Below are 24,157 nucleotides of genomic sequence, written 5' to 3' on the forward strand. Positions count from 1 at the left end.
CAAATTGCATGCGCCTTTGACAACTATGCCGTAGTAGTTCGCGCCAAGACCTCATACATATAACAGATAGCAAAGCAATTCGAAACTCCGGTCCCGGGGTATCTAGCGTCAGTGCATATCCTCGGTGCATCGTGTTTACTCGTCCTTCGCGAGTCTTAACATCTCTCAAACACCCTGTAAAGTCCCTTCAAGTCAGTCAGTTCTAGCACGCCGCCATTCATTAACGACTTCGTAGCTACCAGTCTTGCCTTGAATGCTGGGAAGAAGACGTGCTCGATTGCCCGTCTGACATGCGCTCTTCTGGCCTTGAGCTCGTCTGGAATATCCTCCGCATCCAGTTGCTCCGTATTGCCTGGCACCGGAGGCAACTGCTCAGGCACATAGAAGCTTGCCAGTTCACGAAGGAAGCCCTCGAAGCAGGCCTGCTCGTCTAGCCAGTCCACGTGCGGGCCGAGCCGGAGTAAGAACTGAGGGAGTTTTGCCATGGGCGGCGTATACCCCTTGCACAGAAGTGGAATGCTGATCAATTCGCCGGCTGGGGAGATCTCGAGACTGAAGTATTCTTGCAACATTTCACGTCGCTCAATCAACTGGTCTGCTACCATCTCGACAACTTCCTCGACGTTGAAATCGTCGTCCTCGGCAAGTCCTCCATCGACTGCTGTTGCTTTCTCACGTTCGGCGGCTATTGTGAGGACCTCGCGCAGATCGAGAGCTGGCTGGAACTTGATAGTCCCAAAGTTCCCAAAATCCGTGAGTCCGACTTGGTAGAAGTATTCCAGGCAAGCACGCCCATAGTCCACTAGGTATAGTTTCACGCCACCTTGCATAGCAGCCAGTCTTCGCTGTTCGTCGACTATACCAACAAATGTGTGACCGGCAAATACCTCAGTCAGACCGTGATGCATATCATCCCTTACTGCAGTGCGTAGCTGTCGCACACTAGTCAACCGGCAAACGATGGGCTCGCGATCTGTGACTTGGTACTCTGGTTCCGTGTCAATCTCTTCTTGCACCCCAGATGGCCCATCTTTGCCAGTAGTCGGGAACATGCTGGTAATCTTACGCATTGATGAATCTGTGCGTACAAGATTGTTCTCGTAGGCCCGCACTGGAGCCTTGCCCTTCGCAGCGGAAGTCTTGACTAAAAAGGCGCTAGTATCAGGTTGTGGTGTGCCTGAGGTTCCGATGCTTCCAGGTAGCAGGGACTGTGTCATGAAGGTACGGCTTGTATCCACGGCCGCCAGTTTGTGCCGAATGTTCTCGCAAATCGCCTGCGTGATCTCATCTTCATTGAGGAAGTTCACTTCACGCTTAGTCGGATGTACGTTTACATCTACTCGCTGAGGGTCAATTTCAAGGCTGAGATAAACAAACGGGTGACCGTTTTTAGGCAGGAAGGTCGAATACGTCTGCTCGATAGCCTTCTTGATATTAGAGGAGTCGACCGCTCGATTGTTGATGAAGATGAGCAGCGTTGTCTTCTTGATATGGTAATTCGCATTAGTCGCCCATCCTTTAGCACTGAACCCATAACGGTCGTCGGACGCGGCATACTCGATCAGTTCGTTTGCTACGCTGCCACCATGAATTTGCAGAATGCGATCCATGGTGGTGGCAGCAGCCTGGATGGCAATAGAAGTCCCTGAGTCGCCATGCTTCTTGCAAGAAAAGGCAACACCTTGGCAATGGATCGAGTACCGTCCCACCATGTCGATAATCTTATTGTACTCATCAGATGCAGATCTGAAAGCCCTCCGCCGGGTTGGCACGTTGTAGAAGAGGTCTTCTACTGTGATCTGAGTGCCATTCCTCCCTGCTGTCGGCTTAGGGTCCGCAGATTGGCCTGGTTTGGCCGGTACCAATCTTCCCCCATCGTATTTGGCACGCCATGCGCAGTTGGAGTCCTTGGTCTTCGTGGTAACCGTGAGATGCGCGATATGGCTTATGCTAGCCAGAGCTTCCCCTCGGAAGCCATAGGTGTTGATGCTGTGCAGGTCCTCGAATTTCTTCAACTTTGAAGTGGTAAACCTTTCACAGAGTATAGCCATGTCATCTTTCTAGGAAGACTGTGAGTTTCCAATAGAATATGTTGGGCTGTTTAAGAGGAACTTACATCGATACCATGGCCATTGTCGGTGATTTGCAGTAATTTCAATCCACCTTCCTTGACAAGAACCTCGAGGGATGTGGACCCAGCATCAACTGCGTTTTCCATCAACTCCTTCAAAGCGTGAACCGGGGCTACAATGATTTCACCTGCAGCAATCTTGTTCACGACATCTTGGTCAAGTGCCTAAATTCGAGAGACACCAGTCAGTTCGGGGATATTGGTTGTGAAGCGACTGCACAAGGCACTACTTGCCTGGATGCGGCGCGGCCCAGCCTCTTCTACCAAAGGTTCGTCAGCCTTTCTTTTTACCCCCTTGGAGTGTCTATATCCATAGCCTCGTCCATTATCTGGATTACCAAGGCGCTTCCCGAGGGTTCAGTGTTGTTGTGCTGCTCAAGGGAGGGGCGTAAATGGTCGGAAGCTTAAGGTGTGGAAGATCTTGTCGCACCCAAGGGTCATTGAGGCAGAGTACACGTAACCATCCCCGGGCAACTGAGGTTCTTCTTGCGGCCGCTTTGCAAATGAGAAATAGATGTTTGTTCTGAACTCGGCCATCCGCTTCCTGGGGAATTGTTTGTGTGTCGGGTGATGTTGTTCCTGGAGTATCAAGATGTAGATGCCGTTGCTAATACAAATCACATGACGGAAGGTGCCTGTCTATTGAGCATTGGCCAGTTTCGAATCCAGATTCCAACGACGCACCTTCCTTCTCTTTGGAGAGCAGCACAACTTCCTACCACAGCTCGTCCTGGGGAATCTAGACCTGTTTTCTTTCTCGGGGTTTCAAATGAGAATGAGTTGGGTCATGTATCGCTAGATGGTGTGGACATCTATTTACGCTGGTGCAGCGCCACGTTCGAATTGCGGCCGACTAAGCCTCGAGCGAGCGACTGTCGGCTCATGATGCGATTTTCGGCTCAAGGTCACCGTCACCGTCACCGTCACCACCGAAGCAGCGCTGGGTCTCAGCCAACAAAGTCTTTGCCACCAATCATTATTACGGGAGAGACGAAATCAATGTCTGCAAGTGTAGACTCGGTTGGTTGCCGTTTACGATAAGTCATATGTTGATGAAATTCATGAGACACCTGTAACGCTCGTAGGATTCGTCTGAGATAGGCTGTGTGGCCAATGGCGGTAGTCATCGTATCGTCGTGTGCCTCCCCCATGTCGCAATAACCCCAGAAGCTGAAACCCGCATCGCCCTCTGTCCTTATTAGTCGATCGAGAATTCTACCAAGCTTACACTGAGCCATGCGATCAGCCTAGGAATATATAAATGCCCCCTTCGCCCCGGCTTACCGTTCTATCTGGTGATGAGCCATGGCTGTCATCGTCTATATCAATCCGTTCCTCGCAGGCTGGGCTATGTTGGTTCATCTTTCAACCCACGCGACCTAACTTTCACACTACCTAGATCGTAGCGATAGCCTCAACATGCCACGCCACGCATATAAAGGCCAGGCCGGCTTGGACATCGACGTCATCGATTTCCAGTCGGTCTACGTACCCGGCGACACCGTGCTGGGCCACGTGAGTTGCAGCCAGCCTTTTTTCCAGAAGAAGATGTCCGGTGACGTCTCGCGGACCGAGGTGCGCATCCGGCTGTTCGGCCGCGCCAAGACCAAGGTGTTGCGGAAGTCGCAGAACTCGACCCAGATCTACCGCGGCCGCGCTGTGCTGTTCGACCAGTCACATGTCGTCTCGCAGGGCGCCATGACGGGACCTGCGCGGTTCCCTTTCGCCATCACCATCCCCAAGACGTCGCAGCCTGGCTTCGCGTCGCGCGGCGATGACTGGGCACGGGAGAAGAGCGAGCCTGTCTCACAGCAACCGGTGGCTGGGGAGGGCACCGGGAAGGGTTTTACCTCAGTTCATCACAGGATGATGTGACGAAGCATGGACTTCCTTCGGTCTTTTACTTTTCCTCCAAGTCGGGTTGGTCTGGTAGCAAGTTTGAGGCGTATATTGAATATGTACTCGAGGCCAGTCTTGTTTGCCCGGGTGCCGAGAGCATCACAGTTCAGTTTCCCTTGTTCATCCGCAAGCAGTCGACAGCGAATCCCATCGAAGGCAGCGATTATGAATTCGGGATTCATGAAGCCACCCGTCTACTCCGGACGGAAATGCTGCTCGCTGATGATGTGGAGAGGAAGATGACATTTCGGGAGAGGCAGCGGAGGTTCTGGAACCCTTCCAAGACACCCAAATATACCTATACCACCAAGGTGGTCTACCCCACGGTCATACAATTGGAGCATCCTGACCCTATTCCAATCAAGCTTTTCATCGTACCCAAGTTGCAGAACGAGCTTACTTCCATATGTCCGGACGACGATCTCTCCCGTCTACCGTCTGTGAAGTTTGTATCCATCGAGCTGAGCCTGAAAGCAAAGACCCGGACCCGGACCCCTGGTACATTTAGCAAATACCACAAAGAAGAGCGCGAACACGAGTTCACTATCCCTTTTGGACTCTCGCAGGCGGACTACTCGGTCAAAATTCCTCTCGTGGTAAGAGGTAATATCAGAGATGAGCTGCCACCCGATTACAAAGCGGGCGAGATCTCTACCAAACTCGCCGACGAGACGCACAGCGCCGCCACGAATTCCGAGAACCCTGATAGCAATGACGGCAACGGGCGATTCTCGATACGGCCTGTGGACGACAGCATCATGAAAACCCCCGACATACCAATGCTGAACTACTCCCACTTTGTCCCCAGCGAGGAAGGTCACTTTTTCATTGGCTCGCCGTTCAACATCGGCGCTCATCTCGGCATCCGCCTCTCCCAAACAGGTTCCACCACGCTAGGAGCGGCGGCCGAGAGCCCGTTCGGCCGCTGCCTCTATCCTTCATTTGATACATACAATATCTCGTTGACGCACCAGCTGGAGTGGACCATTCGCCTGGCCTGCGCGGGGAGACACACGATGTGCGCGGCACCGCAAATGTGCGGATCCTGCCGCCGAGCGAGGAGCAGGAGGCCCACAAGAAGGCACTGCTGGGCCCTGAGGGCATGTAGAAGAACTACGACGACCTGGTCATGGCTATGGGCATGGCTAAGACTGCGGCCGGTCTTGTGGTGGATGTGCTCGGAGCGCTTTGAAAAGGCTCTCTCTCCAATACACTGATTGTGCGGCTTGCCTTTGCGGAAGCAGACGGGCGGGATGGTCAGCCAGCACTGAACGATCTCCCAAGGTCTAACGCTCTGTTTATAACTATTACACGTATCTCTTCGCCTCATCGTGTTGAAGTTGAAGTATGCGAGTGGTCCTGCTGAAGGCGTTGTGACAAATGTTTATATCACTAGTTGCATCCGCCACGACTTGAATATGACGAGTAAAGTGATAAACCACCAGGCTCCTGCGTAGCAAACTGGAGCGCATGCACCTTTGATCAGGTCACTTGTGGTGTAGGGCTGAGGCTAGACCAGAATCTACTTTTGGCGGTCTCTGGACACAGCTGTCGGCCAACTTGGAAGCGTAATGATAATGGCGGCGGCAGTGCATGCCAGCTATATCCTGCGAGATGGCTCCAACTTTCCCAACCCAATGTCTGTTCTTCGGTCGCCCAGCTCTATAGTTTTGGGTAGGAGTTTTTGCGACGACGATCTGTGGTAAGATCCTCGGGCTGGAGAGCATCACGAATAAGCCCCCAGGAATCAGGCTGGGGGACGCCGCCTCATCCTGGCCCCATGGCTATCCTTGACCAAAAGTTTTGAAGAAATGGGAAGGAAATATAAAATAGTGTCAGCGATAAGCTCGCTGCCAAAGGTATCCAGTCGGCTGTGTTGCGGCACAGCGTTCGACTATTGAGGGGGCGCAATGGATGTTGTTGCTATTGTCTGCCCCCTCCTCGCTGGCCCGGCGTTGCTTCCGAGAGGCTGTGATCTATTAGCAGCCCGCAGCTGTTCAACCTGATGTAATGTCGACCATGAGGGATGATGCATCTCATCCTCCATTTCTGCAACACCATTTATCTGATAGGGGCTGACTCGTGCATGTTTCTACACATAACAAAACAATCACATGCTCGGCTCAATCTTCTTCTTGGATACAGCTATCTCCTAATGTATCTCTGTGCGAGCCAAGAAGATCAAGCTTCTAGAGGTTTTCGAGATATTATAATATGGCACGAGACGTCGCCATCACACATAGCAGGCATTTCAAGTTCCCCTAGACGGACAAGGCCAACAGAGGATAGGAAGTTTGTCAGCGGCTTTGATACAGCACAGAGCAGTGCTTCGCAATTAAGACGCCGCCAACTACTATGCGTAGTACAGTTGCATAGCCTTGCGCACACACGTGCGCACTCTCTCCCTATACTCACCAAAGGCACACATAAGACCAAAATTTCTAATTATTCTGGGGGCGGCTCGACGATCCTTGTAACAGCTCGTGGTGGTGGCTGAGCCTTAGGAAAACCGCCAACCTCCCTCCAGTTTTGCCAACTCTGATTGATGAGAGATGCGCTAAGCGCTTGCTCAGGTTGTGTATTGCGGTAAATGCTGTGTAATACACCGTGAACGTGTTAAAACCAGGACATCATTGCTCAGACTGTGGGTAAGCATGCAACGCACCGCGCTTCCGGAGTCTTATGTGCATGACAGCCGCGCTTCAGCTCGTACCACCTAGAATACTTGGTATGACTATGTGGTATAGATGGCGGTTCGTCTGCTGGTAAGATCTTTTCTCTAGGAATTCTGAAGAAGAATCAGCGGCTGATCTACGAAGAACCAGGGGTGGCTGCCGGGCTGACAAGCCACCTACGGCACTAGGTTCCTGGTGTAAACGGCAAAAAAGCAGAAGGCAGGCCTCCATAAAGGTACCTACTCTGTTTGGTTTCTTCGGCTGTAACATGTTAGGGGGTAGTGCAAGGCGCAGGCACTCAGAGCAGTCAAGTGATCGGAAAGCCCGAATATCGATAATGTTCATCCTTTGCTACGGGTTGCATGATGGTGTTGGAGGTAAGTCAGGAAACGCTCGAGAAACCGAACTGTACTGTGTCGAGTCTTATATAAAGGCATCGATGGGCGCATCTTGGCGCAGTAATTTGGCAGATCCCGGTAACTTGACCTCTTGTATAATTGCGCCATACATATCATACGAATAATACAAATCATCTCGATATATCGGGTCGGTAGACAGAAAATCCCATTATGCCGCGATCGGTTATCGGAGACCAAGATCAGTCTGTGGTTGGTGAAGATGAGACTCTCTCAACGCACGCGACAGTAGGGTCTGAGTACGTTGAGCACCCAAGAAATTCCCGATATGAAATTCACTAGCCGTTTACTAACGCGGGCGCGTACAGAAGCCGCAGTGAGACTCCTCGTGTCGGCCGCGAACCCCAGGAAGGAAGACAGGGCTCTCAAGGAAGACGGCGGTTGACGCGGGCCTTGGCCCGTTACGCGCAGCTCCAGCAATCGGCCCCGGACGAGCCGCACCCAGCAAGTACGACCGACGACATCCTGAAGTGGGACAACAGTCAGTTTCGAGGCCTGACGCCCCCGCCACTGCCATTTGAGCCTCGACCTCAGATGGAGAAGCGGGGGCTCCAAGAGATCATCGAAGATAACAGCCCGCAGGAGCCTGATGGGATGGCCAGGGAAATCGAAGAGTTGCTGCAGTCCAAGCAGCCGCGCCAGCAGCAACAGACTGGAGGCGGTTCTGCTGTGGCAAGTGAACAGCGACGGGACGACAATGATCGGCCAGCGAAGAAGAGCCTGGATTCTGGCCACGCAGCAAAGAGGATCAAGGCGTCGTCAACGAAGGGTGACGATGGCTTGAGCTAGCCGCACTGGTCTGACGGTCAAGGGCCGCCGGCGCTCCTTTGGCGCGCGGTTACTTTCTGCTTTTTCTCTTCCCTTTTCTTTTCTCCAACGCGTCATATCAACTGGAGTTTCGGCCTATCGTTTTCATTTGTGTTTCCCTCTCGTATTGTTTGATTTGAGAGTTGCGGGATGCAATATCGATGGAACTGGCCTTGGTTACACGACACGCGACCTCTTGAGCTGATCATTTCCTCAATATGTTGAAGCGTTCAGCATGTGATGGATCTGAGATTGGGAGTTCCTTTATTCGATGTCCTTTGCCGGCCGACGTTGCATCATCCTTTTCCGTCTTCAGCCGATTCGGGAACGCAACTCCATCATGGCCTTGCTGGTGGTGGACGACGCTGGCCAACACGTCGCTTAAGCTCGTTGAACAGGGATCGCCGACGGATTTGAATAGGGTAATTGGGCCTGCTAACCGCACGCAGGCTTGCTATTGGCTTAGGTGGTGCCGGTCATGTCAGGCCATTTTGATAGCAATCAAAGACTTGGACGGTGGGCCTGGCCGCTTGCAGCTTTCCTGGCTTGTTTGGGGGTTTTACGGTCTGGCGGCCGTCTGCTGTGCCGCCCCCTCAAGTAGCAGGGTCGTTCCTCGCTCATTGTTGCTTGCTGAAGTATTAACCACGCAATCTCCCTCTCTCTCTTTTCTCCTCATGATACGTAGCATGCATGCGCTTTTAGCCCAGCAGACGAGGTGAGTGGATTTGGAGTGTCAGTAGCGGTAAATCCCGCTGGAGAGCAAAGCGAAAAGTCGGTCGGTGTGGTGGTGGTGGTGGTGGTCGTGGTGGTGGGTGGCACACACCACTCCTTGATCGGTGTCAGGTTCTTTGGAGTTACATGGCCAGGAGAGCTGGCAACAGTCGAAAGGTGGTAGTAGATAAACTTTGGGCATTCCCGCGTCGGGTTATTTTCTCATTGGCGAGCGACGTTTGGGTCCCGCCCGCCCACGATCTTAATTCCCGATGGTATGCAGCCAGGGAAAAGCCTCCTGCCTCCTTCCCTTGAGAGGTGTGTGTCTGTGTGTTTGTGTGTCCGCGTGTCTAGTGTCTGCGCGCGGCTACTACCCTGAAATCAAATACATAGAAATGACATTGGATGAAAGTACGGTGTGTCCCTCTGCGTGTATATGCATATGCGTGATGAAGGTGCTCTCCCCAAAACGATTCCCGCCCTCAATCACTCCATCACTCCATCACCGTACGCCTTGGAAGCTTGCTTATTCGCTCCGAGAGTGCTTCTTCTCATTCTTCGTGCTGTTTTATTTTCATCGACCTGGCTACTTGTACTCCCGCCCCTGGTCATCCCTGCCATTAATTCCTCCACGTCCTTCCTTCCCCGTAGCCCCGATCCCGCGGCCTCGGTCATTATTGACGGCCTCGACCACGTCCCGTGCAATAACACAGGTATTATATAGCAGCAATATCTGTCCTAGCACGTCACATTTGCCTTAGCAAAGCCAGATAACTCACTCAATACTGCAACTCTATATAAGCTCGGATCCAATTTCAGCCCGCACTGGGAAATTAAGAAGGAAGAACCCTTTTTGTTTCTTGTTTGAAGCTTGGGTACCTCGTGGGATTTGTTTCGTTCCGTTTGTTTTGTTCTTCATGTCCTTCTTCTTCTCCTTATATTTACAATATATCGTACACATTTCGGATTACTCCCAAGCACTGCCCATGGGGGCGTACACACTGCGCCAACGGTCCTCTGGAAATCCCACCCCAGGAGTCTCCCGATTCGCCTGTTCAGCATGGAGCAGCCAGCTTCGTGCCGGAACCTGCTTCCATCACCAAATCAGCGGACCCCGCGTTGTGCAACCCTTCGCAGCCTGCCTTTCAAGATAATACCCATCGCTACCTGATAATACGGGCAAGCCGACAGCCGCCCCCGGACATCGCGTATCCTCTGGAGATTGGAAGTCTCGTTACGACACGACCCGACCCGGCTCAGGCCCCGGGAAACAGTCCATTGGAACAGGAGACACCCCGCGAATAGCCTTACACCGCCGTCCCTTCAGCCACCGAGCAAGCGGTGCCTTCGAATTAACAAAAACCCAATTACGTCCCAAAAACCCTAAATGCGGCGACCGATGCTCGCAGGACAAAGAAAAGAAAAACAATTGGAACGAAACGCCACCCGGATGCAAAGAAATGATCGTGGTCGAGTCCGAGAGTCATGAATTAGAAGAAATCTTCGGGAAAGAGGAGTCATAGAAGGCCGTGCTGATCATGGACAATGGTATCTCCAACGCAACGAATCGGGTATTCAACGTATAATGGTACACGTACACAACCAATGGCAAAGGTGGCCGGCCATGGTAAGTTGCTGCTTCTCCTGATGCCACCAGGTCGGACTAGCATTGATTTTTGACCCTGAAAGCAACTCAACAAAATGGGATGTTGGCGTGCATTAAGAGCCCCTCGGGGCATTCGGCTGGTCGAGCAGCCCGCCGATATCGACACGACCTGTACGGGGGTCTGCCTGGTGAACAGGCTGGGCCTGGCTTCGAATCGGTGGAAGCTGATAGCCTGCCGGCTGAGAGGGCCTGTGCATTGACAGCTCGCTTCGAGGAATATGGTATGATGGCCCTGATGGGTGATCTGATCGAACAGATGAGGATGGTGAATATGAAGGGATGTTTGGGCTAACGCCTGGGCTTGGTCCTGCAACTATGGATGCTGGGGTGACTGGTTGCCGGGAGCTGTGCCCAGGTTCTCTGGAATCCAGGAGCTCACCCCATCGATGCCGATTTGGCTCGAAAGACGCCGACACAGGTGTCAGTTGCGTATAGGATTGAGGCTGATACGCATAAGGAAGGTCCCTTTGTTGCGCAGATGGCGAAGGGTTTGAGATGGACCTTGATTGCGTGATAAGGAGCACGACGACAAAGTATATGGATTCTTCCTTTACCAGGCCGAGTCGGATTGGATACTGTCGAGACTGGCCCTCTACTGTCTGGAAGTAGAACGTGTCCTGCCGGTCCAACAGGAACCTCGAGATCGTCTCTGGGTCGAATGGAAGTGCCTGGAATACCCTGTCTGCCTCTTGGCGGCCAAAAATAGGCGGCAAATAGGTTGGGTCTTTCCTTACTTGCTCGTCCTGGAGTGAGCGTTGGAGAGCTAGCACTCTTTCTCGCTCCTGGGGAAGGATGAGATCCTCTAGCCTGCGCCTTTGGATTGCCTGTGCTGACCCAGCCCCAATAGCATCCACAAACGTGCCCGACACCCGCGCGACCTCGAGGTCCACTGTCAAAAACGCCACTGGCTCGGAAGGTCGTGGTGCGATGGTCAGTGGCGGGGGGTAGACATTGGCATCACTGGCAGAGCCGCGTTCGAGATACCTTGGGATAGTGGGATCCGGTGGTTGCGACTTCAGGACTCGATAAGATTGTGTTCTTCGAAGCGGATCATCGTAGGGCACTGCCGGAGCACTGACCGGTGCAAACAACGAGACTGGTCGCCGTACACTCGATTCCGTGGGGTTGCCAAACCGGGCTGCGTCGAACCGCGATTCTCGATCGTCCCGTAACCTTGGCCGGCCTCGCTTTTTGTGTTGCACGTCTACGCAGGCATCCTCTTTGCCATTACTCAGGCATCGCGAACATGGTCTCTGGGCTATAAAGTAACGAGTTAGCAATGCTTCAACTACAAAGCTGCAGTTTTATGCCAAACCCATGATCACGCCAGGCTCTGGCGCTCCAAGGCGCCTTATTCATGGAGGAACAAAACAGTACTGGTGAAACCATCATGAATCCTGGAGCTCCAGAATCCTGTGATTTCTGAAGTCGGTGGGACACAAGACTGAAACATTTCGGCCGATGGCGGTATCGGTAATGGTGGATACAAAAAACTAAGAATATAACGTACCATCACATCTGCGAGAGTCAGCTTTTGGTACAGCCACCTTTGGGGAACGAATCAACATACCTGAGATGCGCCCTTTTGCAAGGGACACATGCCGAAGCTACATGGCCCTTGGTTTTCCTTTGAGATTTCGGCGAAGTATACGGCGGGTTCTCTGGAGGTTGAGGCCTTGTGGGTAAAGAGTATGGCGAGGGACCTGAGGCGTGTCCGGCTACAGGCGGTAACGGGTACTGCGACTGCGAGACCATGGATCCCACTTGACCGTGGTAGGAAATCGGTCTCCCCATGGCTTCTTCGGGGCGTCGATAAGGAAATGTGGCTCGCTCTGCTTCTCCCGGATATGCTCGAATCCCAGTCGCCATGGGTGGCGGGAGCTGTGGCTGGGGAGTTTGTATCCCTTGTTGCGAATGTGCTCGATATTCTATTCCAGGTATACTCGAGCCGGTGCGGTACACATCGTGACTGGTGGGCTGGAAGTTGCTTTGGCCGCGTTCACCGGCCTCCAAGTTTGGCTTGGGTGGGAGCGGTGGCGACCCTGACATGGGCGGAGAAGGATAGGCCCTTGAACCGAGAGGGCACTCCGTCGCTGCGCTGGCCCAACTCAAGTCGAGAGCGAAGCGCGCCAGATTGGATATGCCTCGGCGCTGGCCGAGTGGAACTTCAGTCTTCTCGCTGTTGTGGATTAGGTTTTGCATGGAATCGGGCGGAAACCCGGGGGGCTAATACACAGGGCAGAGAGCTCCCGACGTCTGCGCTGAGACGGAGGTGACCAGGTGCCCTTGGTCGCTGCTAATCCGGTTTCCTCGAGGCAAAATGACGGAACGCAGTCCAAGATACAGGCGGATGAGGCGAAGTGATGCCCGCGGGCTCGTGCGGAGGCTTGGTTGGTTATATGCCACCCACGAGGACAGCCGAGGCGTGCTTTTCAGGGCCAGATATCCGACCTCTGTGCCGTCGCCAGGAGGCAACTCCGGGCAAGTGTCTACTAACGAGGTCTTAGGGGCAAATTCGACTCTGCGTGGGACACGATAGTGGTTTGGTAAGACTTTGGGACACCGAGACTTCGAGCGTCAGGTCGTACGGCATGCGGCAGTGTTGTGAGTATTTTGGAGAGCGGACAAGCGACGGAAAGGTGCAGATCCAATGCGGTACCTCGACTCATGTGGCAGCACGAGCTTATTAGCCGATCTGGGAGGCAGCACGGTTACTCTGAGGCGCCGGTTCAAGTCGAGGACATTGAACAATAAGGGACAAAGATGGGAGGAAGCTCAAATGTCTCTCACAACGATCAACCGAGTGGGATCGTGGGAGGTTTTTGTGCAACTCATTAGAGATTGGCCCAATATGTAGTGACCAGGATATTGGTTCATGGGGGCGCCAGACCATTGCACGGACGCCAGATCCGCTGGACAGCTCTGAACGGTAAGTAGATACCTCTGGATGTACAATGCACCGGTAGCTAAGTACCTGCTCACTACGGCTACCCCCTACTGGCTCTCCTTGAAGGGCGGGCCGTACATTGCAATACCCAGATGAAAGGTATCAACATGAAAAGACCTTTGGGGGGGGCGGCCGGGCAGGGGGGGTGGTTGGGTTGGGTGTGAGCTATCCAAGCCTACATAGCTCTCTTATTGGGAAAAAGGGAAGCGCAGAGACCAAACGAAGAAGACAGGACAAGCCTGGGATGGAACCCACCTGTGGGTACTTCCCAAGAATGACACCTGGGTCGATGTTGATGAAATGCATGGTGTGGGAACAAGGGTGTCTCTAACGACTTGAACCTCGACTGGGACTGGGACTTGGGATTGTGGAGCGTACAAGTGTGGCTCGATCCCGGACACGCTGACTGGGGGTGTATCTTCTGTTTTCTCAGTCCAGGCACACCTCACTCCCTCCGAAGCCCTCCCAGGCTTGCTCTCTCGATGACTGTGACAGAAGAGAAGAGCGAGAGAGGAGTAACTTTGACAGGCGTAGGCTAGTCGCCTGCCCTTTTTAGACTGGCCATGCTATTAGATTGGAAATAACATTGCTTTTCCCAGCGAGGATGAAGCGCTCTAGTGGAGATGGGAATGTGCAATGCGTGGAGGTGCGGTACATAGGTAGAGAAAGGTATGTATATGTCGATGACATATTGTTCAGGCTTAGCACTCGAGGCATCCTGGGAGCGAAATGCTATGCCGTGATATGCTTGCTAGGTGCTAGGTTAAAGGGTTGCGGGCCTGGTTCATAAATTCTCCGTAAACCACTGTCCAGTGTCCGAGCGTCGTGAAATTAGATGGGATATGCGCAGCGCCATGCCCGCCATGCCCGCCATGCCAGGCGCTTCAGGGCCAGTGGAGGGAGCCAGGGCCAGTCCGCCGAAAAGCCAATGCCAGTGCCAGTGCCAGTGCCAGTGCCAGATTTCGAGGCCCGACCTAGCCTGAGTCTACGCTCCGTTCGTTCGTGTCATGTCCTGTCGTTCGTATCAGTCAACCAATCCATCCAATATACCATGCCGGCCACCAGAGGGGAGGGGATACAATAATAGACAAAATGACTGAGGAAGAGAAGAGGGAGATTGGCCGCGAGAGACGTACAGGGCTGATTGGGCCAAGGGTTGACCTGCACATGGTGGGGCGTGCAGTTTAACGGTTTGCAAGAGGCGTCCATCCGGAGGCGTCTGATTGCCTGAAAAAGCTTCCCTTCCCTTCCCTTCCCTTCATGAATTTACCTACATGCCTACCCTACATGCCTACATACATACATATTCGGTACCCATCTACAATACATCACGTTACTGGTTGCGTAGATACACCCAAGCACATGCATGCTTGGAGGTACCGTAACGATTCGATGATGCAGAAAATACACCAACCTACCTGCCTACTTCGCCAAGGTGCACATAGGTTATCTCCTGACACCACGGTGGTGTCCATGCATGATTATTGAGGATCAAAAATCGATACGCATTCGACCTGAGAGGCTCTCTTCGAGAGAAAAAAAAAGGGGGTCCTCTCTTTCGTCCACATGGAGTCGAATCAAAGCAGACAGGGTACGCGTAGAATATGTCAGGTAACGGAAGTCGAGAGGACAGGCTCCCGAGTGGCTGCTGACGGAGTTGTTACCATAGATTACGTATGTATACAGCTGTCCAAGCACCACTAGCCCCGGAAACAAACGATGTGGTTGACGGACGGATATGGCGCTCAACGTAAGTTTGATCGTAGGTCCCATCGTTGTCCAAAATAGACTGCCGAAGAGATTGAGGACCGAAGATTCTACACACTATGCGTATGAGGTCCTCCGTGTCTAGGTCTCGGGGCCTCGGGGCGGGCCTCTCCTCCTAGAGGCTGCAGCACAGACAGGCCCCAGGATCCCGCCGATCTAGCAGAGTGGTTTTGATAGACTGCATAGGCAGACTAAGCGAGTATACAATGGGAACCCCCAAGCGTCAAGTTGTTTGGCCTGTCGGCCGAGGCCTTCCTCTTCCAACCTAGGTAGGCAGGCAAGTGAGGAACCCGCATCGGCAGTCTTGTCTTTGAAGCATGAACCAGATTTCGCGCTGGGCTCGGGTCATAGTCGACGCCACACACAGCGGGTAGCAGGCAGGCTAGATGCCGGATGACATGACGGCGGCTTTGCTTTTGGGAAAGCCCAGCAGCAATCATTGACACAATATCCCAAGCGGCTAACCGTTTGGCCAGGCGTTGCTCTTCTCTCCGCATTTCGGTTTGGGTTTGCTCGAGCCCATCTACCTCACTCCGACGTTTAAGGTCGAGGTCAATGACATGACGGGAATGCATGGACCAGCCAATAAGTCTGTGCTTGATATGCATCGCGTGGCCACCTAGTCGAGGACACCATTGAATTCAGCCGTCACATAATTGTGTTTTTAACCTTGTAAGTTTGCGAGCACAGCGCGAGCTAGGCAAAATAGCTCGATGATTGCTAGCAATACAAAAGCCGCCACCAAAGAAACCATTGCCCTGGACAGGCCCGACTGAAGCCAGAATGAGATACAGCTACGGCCTGGCGGCGGCACGAATGACGTTGAAATTTAAATCATCGACCATCGAATGTGTGACATGACAATGCTGATGGGCACTGGCGAGGAACGCCACGAGCACGGTACGGGCTTGAAAGCACAGATGGCATAACGAACAAGGATGTATAAGCTGGGGTACCCCTTGCCTCTAGTGGTTTAGTTGAACCACACCCCCTCGGCACACAATGAGACTGACGGACTAGGGACATTATCGAGGCCACTTTATTGAATTCTCGCGCTCTTCTAGTGACGGTATATGTAGAAATTGCCTATATGATCTGCAGAGCCATGGTGTTCTGCTCGGCGGAGGCGGCGGTCGTGGTTTGCGCCATTAGGGATATTTCATGCCAGCTATGTACTGTAGGAGAGAGTACGTGGTGGTGGGCGATCTAGAATGAAATGAAATATCCCGATCCACTGGAGATGAACATGCTGCATTCCACGGAGATCAACGGGGGCCAGAGGAAGTCAATAATTCTCCTCAAGTTACGAGAAAATCCCCCGAGCGGCATCAATCCTCCTTCTCCGACCAAGCCACACCTAGCGGTACATACTAATGCCATGTCATGAGCAAGCAAGGACTGGAGATGGTGTGGACCGATTAGGCTTTTTGGAGACAGCAATCTGCATGCCCATTTCTTTTGCTCCGGGCGACGCTGCCTGCCGAGCAATACCGCCGCTTGTTAGTAGTGGTAGTGGTGGTGAGTAAGTAGTATACTGCTTGAGCTTCCATACGTTTTCCGTGACACGGCCTTTCCACAGCTTGCAGACAGGCAGACGAGGGTCCCCTTGCGGCTGGTCGAGCAGCTTTTCGGGCTTTGGTGGGACTTTTTGCTGAGACCCTTTGATCCTTTGACTGCTCGCTTGGCTGCCAGCGACGATGGATACCTCCCGACTCCATCACGCAACGTCTCGAATCTTGTTCGTCCGAGGCAATGGTTCGTCCCTCGGCCCTCATACCCCGTAAGTCAACTACGCATTAGCGGCGGCGGACCGACCACCAGGCCAGAGGATCTAAGCATTAGCCCTTCTGTTTACCGAGAAACCACACCTGTCACACCAAGAGCTTCAGATGATCTTTAATTAGCAGACACGCGTTGGTTTTGACAGGTTGAATTGTTTATGCCGCGATGAACGAACAGCTTCAGACTTGGCACAGATGACAAGGTCTTCCTAGCTGACACCTTGGGTCAAAGTGGATGGGTGTATCAGATGGACCTGGACCCCGGGTTGGCAGCTGGGGCTGCTCCGAGCCGGCCAGTCGCAACCTCGCTCTCGAGTCTTCTGCCCACTTAAAGACAACTCGTTAGTCGGAGGTCGGTTACGTACCTTGTCCGGAACCTCCTCCCCTCCAGAAGGGGGCCGTCCTTTGATTCTTGATAATTACGGTGTATACCCAGCAGGCAGACGGCTATAGGAATGCTCTTATTGCAACGATGCTAACATTGAGACCCAGAGGTCTCCGCAGCCTGTTTGTTCTTTGCGCGACTCTGTAACTCTGCCCCTCGACTCACCTCCGAAGATTGATTTGATTGCGTTCCTCGTGGTTGAGTGGGTACATGAGTACTTGGCTGAGCCGCCTTTGCATATCAGCAACGGAATGTGACATTACACCCCTCTCTTGGCAGAAGGGTGTGTATTACATGGATCTAGTAATCTTTATGCATAGCTAAACATCAAGATGACGATGCGTATTGCACTGCCAACTTACGTAGCCATTGTAGCATCGACTGCACCGGCAGGAAATAAGGCAATAACAGGGGGAGGGATCGAGCTGCGCGCCTCTTTCTTTTTTGCATAATAAGTAGGTAGGAAAGTACACCGAGGCTCGCAGCAAATCATGAATGTGTGTGCATACGTTACATGACATGCGAGGGCTCTTACCATTAAGTCACCTGCAGGCAGGGCTTGCAAGCAGGCGCATACACCAGATGCACACACACGCGCGCGCACGCACGCACACACACACTTACAGACAGGCTCTGCAGCTGCGTTACTTGGCATATCAGGTATAACATAATACCTACAGAGACCTATACACACATCTAGACCTAAAGTCGAGATCCTGGCAGTTATTTGTCGGCACATCCCATAGTACACCCGCTATGCCGGGATACGCTAATTTGGAGGCAACCGTGCTTTTTCACACCTGTCAGCTGCAGGCCAAAATTGAATAGGGTGGTAAGAGATGGGACGAAAAGTACCAGATTCGTTCTTGTTCCAATGTTCACAGTGCCCACTTGACAGGAGGAAATCCACCCGTCAAAGAGCATTGACTGAAGGGCCAGCAGAGCCTCCTTATGCGACTTTCGCATCAAACGTACGGTACTTCCCTCCGTTGCACGTGCTCCTGCCACTTGTCGTCGCTGCAATACTCAGTGTTCGAGTCTCAGCTAATAATAAGTTTTGCAGCAGATCGACGACACCTGTCGCATGGTATGATACGCGAGTCAGTTTGTGCGCTCGCCGCCCCTTAGCCTGTATGAGATCAGTTTGTGCGAATTCATGCACTCGAGCTGATCTGCATACCTATCAAGATTGAACGCCCGCGGCGAGTTGAATGAACTGCTTCTGTACGGATTGATAGGTGGCAGGCCGCCCGTCGATGTGGTACTGCCATCTGCTCGAATAATAATCCTCCGGTTGATCCCGCCACCCGCATGTACTGTAGCAACACCAGACGAGGGAGACGAACCTCACAACCAACCCCGCATCCAGTTGCCAACCAGCATAGCATGTTCATTTCAAGCATGAACCATTAAACGCTCAGGGCTTGATTAAGCACCAACAGCACCAACCAATAGCACCAACACCAACAACACCAACATGTGAGGCCAGCCCACGTCCTTGAAATCCGTCCTTTGGCTGGTCCTCGAGCTCATAAAGGGTCGCGAGCTGTAGGGCTTGTGCAGGCAAACGCCGAGATTGACAGTGACTCATGGAGCTCTCAAATTAACCGCAAGAGCTTGTCATTTTCACTCGTCACTCGTGCGCTGATCTTCGTCGCTCAGGAGCAGTAAGGGGAAATGGCATTCAGGTGTAGGACCAGAGCTGAACCAGAGCTGGATTACGGATGTTTTTTTTTCTTGATACGTAAGTAAGCATCACTTTAGGTATGCCGTCGTGATACATATATGTCAAAAGGTACGAGTTGCTTATAGCTCGCCCGCTCGCCCACACCCTCTTTGAAGGCACTTTTAACCAGGCTTCAACTAAACTCAAGTGCACCGCACAGTTACAGGTACACATGCAAGCTTGCAGCAACGATGCATTTGTACCGGCAGCAATGTTCCAAGGGTCTCGACCCCCTGACCTTTTTTTTCGTCTGATCTCTGTTTTGTTCTTGTGAATGTACTAGTCTGGTGTACGTGCAGATTAGCCGGCTAAGGATATCCACACCTGCATCGGCTACCAAAACCGTTTTGACAGCCGCTTGGTCGAGGAGCTTGTCGTTCGTTACGAGTGTCTTGCATTCGGTCTAAAGATGCGTTACCTACCTAAAGCAGAAAATGTGTTTCCGCCGTCAGGTTCTACACGACGAGATGGCAGCGTATAGCAATTAGCTCGTTGTCAAGATTGGTACCTCATGAATAAAACCAATGCTGCAAACGCTCCTGGGCTTTGGAGGTACATTCAATTAGACCCAGCCCGGTAACTTGGGAGGTACTATGGGCTGGCTTGGTATATCACAGCTGTTGCGGGCGCATCATAGGGAGTAGGCATATAGCCTGTGTCTTCAACCTCGCCTGATGGGCTCTATATTCAGAAGCTAGGAAGCTCCCCGTGGTTAGGTCAGGTAGGCGTAGATCGCGGAACCCAACTGCGCTGTCCTTTGGTCCGGGGAGTTTCGGCAGCCCCGGGGCTGGGTAGGAAGGAACACCGAAGAAGATTTCTCAGCCAGCTAATTCCCTCCAGAGGAGTAAAGAGTGGCATCCAGAGTGATAGGACCCTCAATCATAGGGAAGGATCTTGGGCCCCGTACCGCGGCTCTCGTCCAACGTCGCAATAGGTCGGCGACTACTATAGCGCCAAGCACTCATGGGTTGACTTGGCCAGCTCGTAGCCCGAGCTGCCACGAGTTTGGCCGGGTTCGTGGTTTGGTCACCTCATCTCCAGTGTTCCACCTGTCCTGGTTTAATCCAGTTGCAATTTGCACGCACCCTAGTTTTGGCTGTTTCCCTGGTATTGGTATCAACTGTTCCCTTCTTTCTCCCTTCCTTTTCCCAGGGCGGTGGAAGGTCCTGAATTGAGGGTCACCGCCCAGCATTTCCAACCCCTCCTCCCCCTTGTCCCTTGTTCAAAGGGTCAGCAGTTGCACAAAAGACCGATGGCCTCGTTCGTAACGGACGTCCGCCCCATCGGCCACCGAGGCCTTGCATCGCATACGGTAATCAAAGGAGATGTCGCAGAAGACAATATGAGTTGGCAGCCTCCCGGTCACGAGGGGGTACACGTTGACTATAAAACCCTTCTATTAATCGATTATCAACGTGGTCGTAATTAAGAATAGACTCCGAGATCAGGCCAGACTGATTGATCAGATGGGTTGGCAAAGCAAGGATTTGTTGTTATTGTTGCGCCTGGCCAATCATGACTCTCGACGCTGGTAGTTAACTGCCCCGAGGCCAAAGCTGATTTGCTAACGAGTCAGCAACTTGGTCACAATCTACATAACCATCTTTTTACCTCAGACAACCCCCTTCCTTCGACACTAGACAAGGACAAACAACGTGGGAGTGGGTGAGCCTGGTCTGGGTTCCGCGAACATGGCTGCCTGGTCGACGTTCACCACTAATGCCCTTACGATTCTGGGCCTTGTAGACAAGGCTGGGGCGCTATGGTTGAGTGACGATCGAATCCTGGTTCCAAAGACGGGAACTATCTAGCCAAACCACTGCACCGGCAATGCAAACCACATCTGTGGAGGAAGGTAAAATATGATCTTCTGATATGATACCAACAGCTCGCAAGGCGTGCTAGTAGGTATATTTTTCACGACTATTGATACCCCCACTAGTGGGAACGACTAATCAGAGGATAAATTGTCACCAATATTTTCAAAACGCAGCTCACCGTAATGCAATTCGGAACAGATCGTCGTTGATTTCATCGGAGAAGGAGTTGCCGCAATGGCTCCCACCGCCCAGTAACAATGGACCGACGCCACCCCTACTTCTCGCAGCGCAGTGCGTGTGCCTATCATATGTAGAAGTTGCACGCAGCAAATCAATTGCGTCGACGTACATTGGGTACTTACATACATCGTACCCGATTCCTATGTACATATGTATGTATATCGACCATGTCAGCAAGGATTTCAAGGCCACCCCTCCCATTTGATGTAAGTCTTGTGGGGTTAGTGCTTTCTTATAAGCAGACATCAGTCATGGGCGTGAGTAAGTACATGTAGCGTCTGTGATTGGTACTTTACGTGTGCGGTCGACCCAATAGCGAAACCTGGCTTCGTCAAACGTCAGCTACCCCTGCATCATGGACGGCATACACAATTGAAGTACATTGGCCATATCCGTATGCTTGCATGGCCTTCCATGATTTTCAAGTGCCTGCTGGATGGATACTGCAATCCTGACATTGTAGCATTTCTAGGGTAATAAGCTGAGTATCTACAGAAGCAGTAAGTCGGTTGAGACGTAGCATTGCGCCACCCCGATGTGTGAACAACATGCCCCGAGTAGCGACATCCGGGGAATGTTGGCCAAGTATCGATCGTAATGATTCTGTCAAACCTAAGCCGACGGGGTTAAAGAGATATACCATATGCATGACCATACGCACCCATCACCATGCGCCTTGCCAAGATTATGCCCCAGAGGTGATGGGAGTTGCATAGTCTCTACGCAAGCGGAAAACTGATATCGGAGATCATGAGGAGCCTTTTCCCCAATCAACAGCCGCCAACATGATTACGAAGCCAGGCCGCATTTCCAACTCCTGCTGGCCCGAATCACCGAAAGCTGCAGATTCCGACGATTATCGACATGAAATCGGCCAAGCGATGGCATCATGGGGATATAATGCATAAAGTATTCATCTCGTCTATTCGGAGCATTTTTAAACACTTTGATGGTCTCACGGGCCTCTGGCTGATCCTCGAACGATGCACAGGCACTCAACAGCCGTCATCTCATCTTTGTTTTATGCGTTGAATGCACGCAGGCAACAAGGCCAGCCACACGGAGATTTTTCTTCTCTCTAGAACGGGCGTTTCTGCGCGTGGAGGGGTGTAGCATGCCCGATGGCAATAATTGCAACTGGTTTGTTCCGAGACCCCTTTTGCGCTTAGATCATTGGTGAGGCGGCTGATTGCAAGTATCGATTTCAAGAGGAGAAGGTGGAAAAAGTAAGAAGGGGGAAAAAAATCTTCTAAGCGAGACCAGACCCATCCCTTCCATTTTGCCCAAACTGTCCAATTATGTATGACTTGACGATTCCCCGTTGACAAAGACGAACCAGTCTTGCGCCGTTGTCGAAACGTGCGTGGTAGGGGACTCGTATTGACGTAGCGTCGCCAGCCAGCTATGTATTAGCTATCTGCTTACTTTGCCTAGGTTGGCAGGCAAGGTCATGATTGGTAAGGGTGATTGCTCATTGACGAACAAAAAACCTCAACCACACACATGGAGAAGACGGGCGGGTACGACGCTGTACAAGCAGTGTGGGCAGGCAACCCAGTAAACAACCCGGCCTAGCCACCCTGAGGCTGGCGTAGGCTGGCGTAGGAGGAGGAGCTTCATTGGAGACGGGCTTGGTGCTAGCGCGACTCTTTTTACCCAGAGGGTCGGTAAGAAGACTCGTCGACTCGACGAGAGCAAGGATCAACAACCACCGCCCAGAACTAAGAATCGTCATCGCCCTGCTGCATACCCGGCCGGCTTCGTTATGCTGTACGTAGGAATTGCCCGACGGCATTTCTCCAATGCGCGCTACAGATGACATATCCCGGCTGCAGCCAGTCCTCCGCTCGAGGTTTCGTCTATTGTGGCATCCGGATTTTTCCAGCCCAGACGTTCTCTCGCCTGGCTGCTTCCCGGGCTGCTGTTTTCCCTCATCAGCCCCGTACCACTCGTAGTGCTCCAGCCCGAAAAAGAGGTACCCGGTGCTGTACCTGCGTTCCTGACGCGTTCCTTGACTCGCTTACCAGTGGACCGACGTTGCATTCACCCACGAACTAGCAGACCATGGTCTATGCCGACATGGATGTCAGCAGCTGGAGGGCTGGCGATAAGCCCAAATACCAGGGCACAAGACAATACGATTCGGCCGCGGTATGGTTTTGTGGAGTTGCGCAGCCAGTCTGCAATTGCGCCGCCGGGGCTCCTTGATTGCTGGCAATTACGGAAAGATTGCGGACCAACTCCCGTCCACTCTGAAGACTCGGAGAAAAATCTAGAAGTTCAGTCAGTCAAGCGAGCCCGCAGCAATGTAAGGTTATGTACGTCCCCTGTTGCCCTGTTGGGGGATCTCGAGCGGTGGCTGGCCTGAATGAGGATAAACATGCCGGCTGCGCTTGTCGTACCATGGTACGTCCCATACTTGCATACGGCGGTGTCCCAGTCGCGCCCGGTTACAATGGCCGGCTAGGAAGATGGCTTGGGGCCGAGCTTGTCCAGACTGACACTGACACTGGCCGAGTCGCAACGACACCACTATTTTCAGGGGCTATAGCACAACCTCCCTGTCCTTATCAGATCACGCATTCCCTCTCGACTTCTGCGACTCCATCCCAAACACATGGCTACCCGCACCGCTCTAGCGGATAACGGTTTAGAGCGATCGGGTTTCACCATTCCAGAGTCGCATTCGACCTTGTTTGAAACCCAGCAGAAGCAGCAGAGGCCACTCATGACCGCACACTACTGCCCACACATCCCGGCGAGATTGCAAAGGAGCGGCACCAAAACCACGCGGGCCCCCGGTTGTCAGCGCGCACCAGCCAAAGCTCGGTTTTGGGTTTTCGTCTCATCTTTGGGATGAGTTGCATTCCGCCTACCGCCTACCGTAGTCTGCATCGCCAATAGCAACATCAGACGAATGCGAGCATGCCATCTACATACATCCAGTACGCCGACCTGTCAAAGAGGAGCCAAGCTTCCAAGATCCAGCCGGATTGGCTAGCCGCTGTCACCCGCGCCGTAGCACATGTTTTGGCTTTCCACAACTACCAGGCTCGTACCTCTTTGCAAACGTCGAACCCCAGACTCGGTAACCCATGACGGCGACTGGTTCAAACCAGTCGCCGGCCGATCATGAAGGGAAAACAAGATTAAAAACTCATGAAAGAGGCCGAAGCACCAAGCCAA

General features: G+C 52.7%; 4 protein-coding genes across 4 annotated transcripts; 2 read left to right on the forward strand and 2 right to left on the reverse strand.

Moving 5' to 3' along the window:
• Nucleotides 1-155: 155 nt before the first annotated feature.
• Nucleotides 156-2,133, reverse strand: PG998_003521 (uncharacterized protein; the record flags this gene model as incomplete). The annotated part of the gene is made up of 2 exons (XM_066870339.1): nucleotides 156-2,031; nucleotides 2,117-2,133. 2 exons carry the CDS (start codon nucleotides 2,131-2,133, stop codon nucleotides 156-158), a joined length of 1,893 nt encoding a protein of 630 aa, XP_066734089.1.
• Nucleotides 2,134-3,550: 1,417 nt separating this feature from the next.
• PG998_003522 (uncharacterized protein) lies at nucleotides 3,551-5,138 on the forward strand (the record flags this gene model as incomplete). The annotated part of the gene is given in 4 exon segments (XM_066870340.1): nucleotides 3,551-3,646; nucleotides 3,674-3,985; nucleotides 3,997-5,066; nucleotides 5,087-5,138. 4 exon segments carry the CDS (start codon nucleotides 3,551-3,553, stop codon nucleotides 5,136-5,138), a joined length of 1,530 nt encoding a protein of 509 aa, XP_066734090.1.
• A 2,136-nt stretch (nucleotides 5,139-7,274) lies between these two features.
• On the forward strand, nucleotides 7,275-7,910 carry PG998_003523 (uncharacterized protein; the record flags this gene model as incomplete). Its single annotated transcript, XM_066870341.1, has 2 exons — nucleotides 7,275-7,360; nucleotides 7,430-7,910. The coding sequence occupies 2 exons, from the start codon at nucleotides 7,275-7,277 to the stop codon at nucleotides 7,908-7,910; spliced, it is 567 nt and encodes a 188-aa protein (XP_066734091.1).
• Nucleotides 7,911-10,358: 2,448 nt separating this feature from the next.
• PG998_003524 (uncharacterized protein) lies at nucleotides 10,359-12,507 on the reverse strand (the record flags this gene model as incomplete). The annotated part of the gene is made up of 3 exons (XM_066870342.1): nucleotides 10,359-11,563; nucleotides 11,816-11,823; nucleotides 11,876-12,507. The coding sequence occupies 3 exons, from the start codon at nucleotides 12,505-12,507 to the stop codon at nucleotides 10,359-10,361; spliced, it is 1,845 nt and encodes a 614-aa protein (XP_066734092.1).
• Between the last annotated feature and the right edge of the window lie 11,650 nt (nucleotides 12,508-24,157).

This window comes from Apiospora kogelbergensis (assembly GCF_038363985.1).
Source record: "Apiospora kogelbergensis strain CBS 113332 chromosome Unknown utg000002l_segment0_segment0, whole genome shotgun sequence".
Lineage (NCBI taxonomy): Eukaryota > Fungi > Ascomycota > Sordariomycetes > Amphisphaeriales > Apiosporaceae > Apiospora > Apiospora kogelbergensis.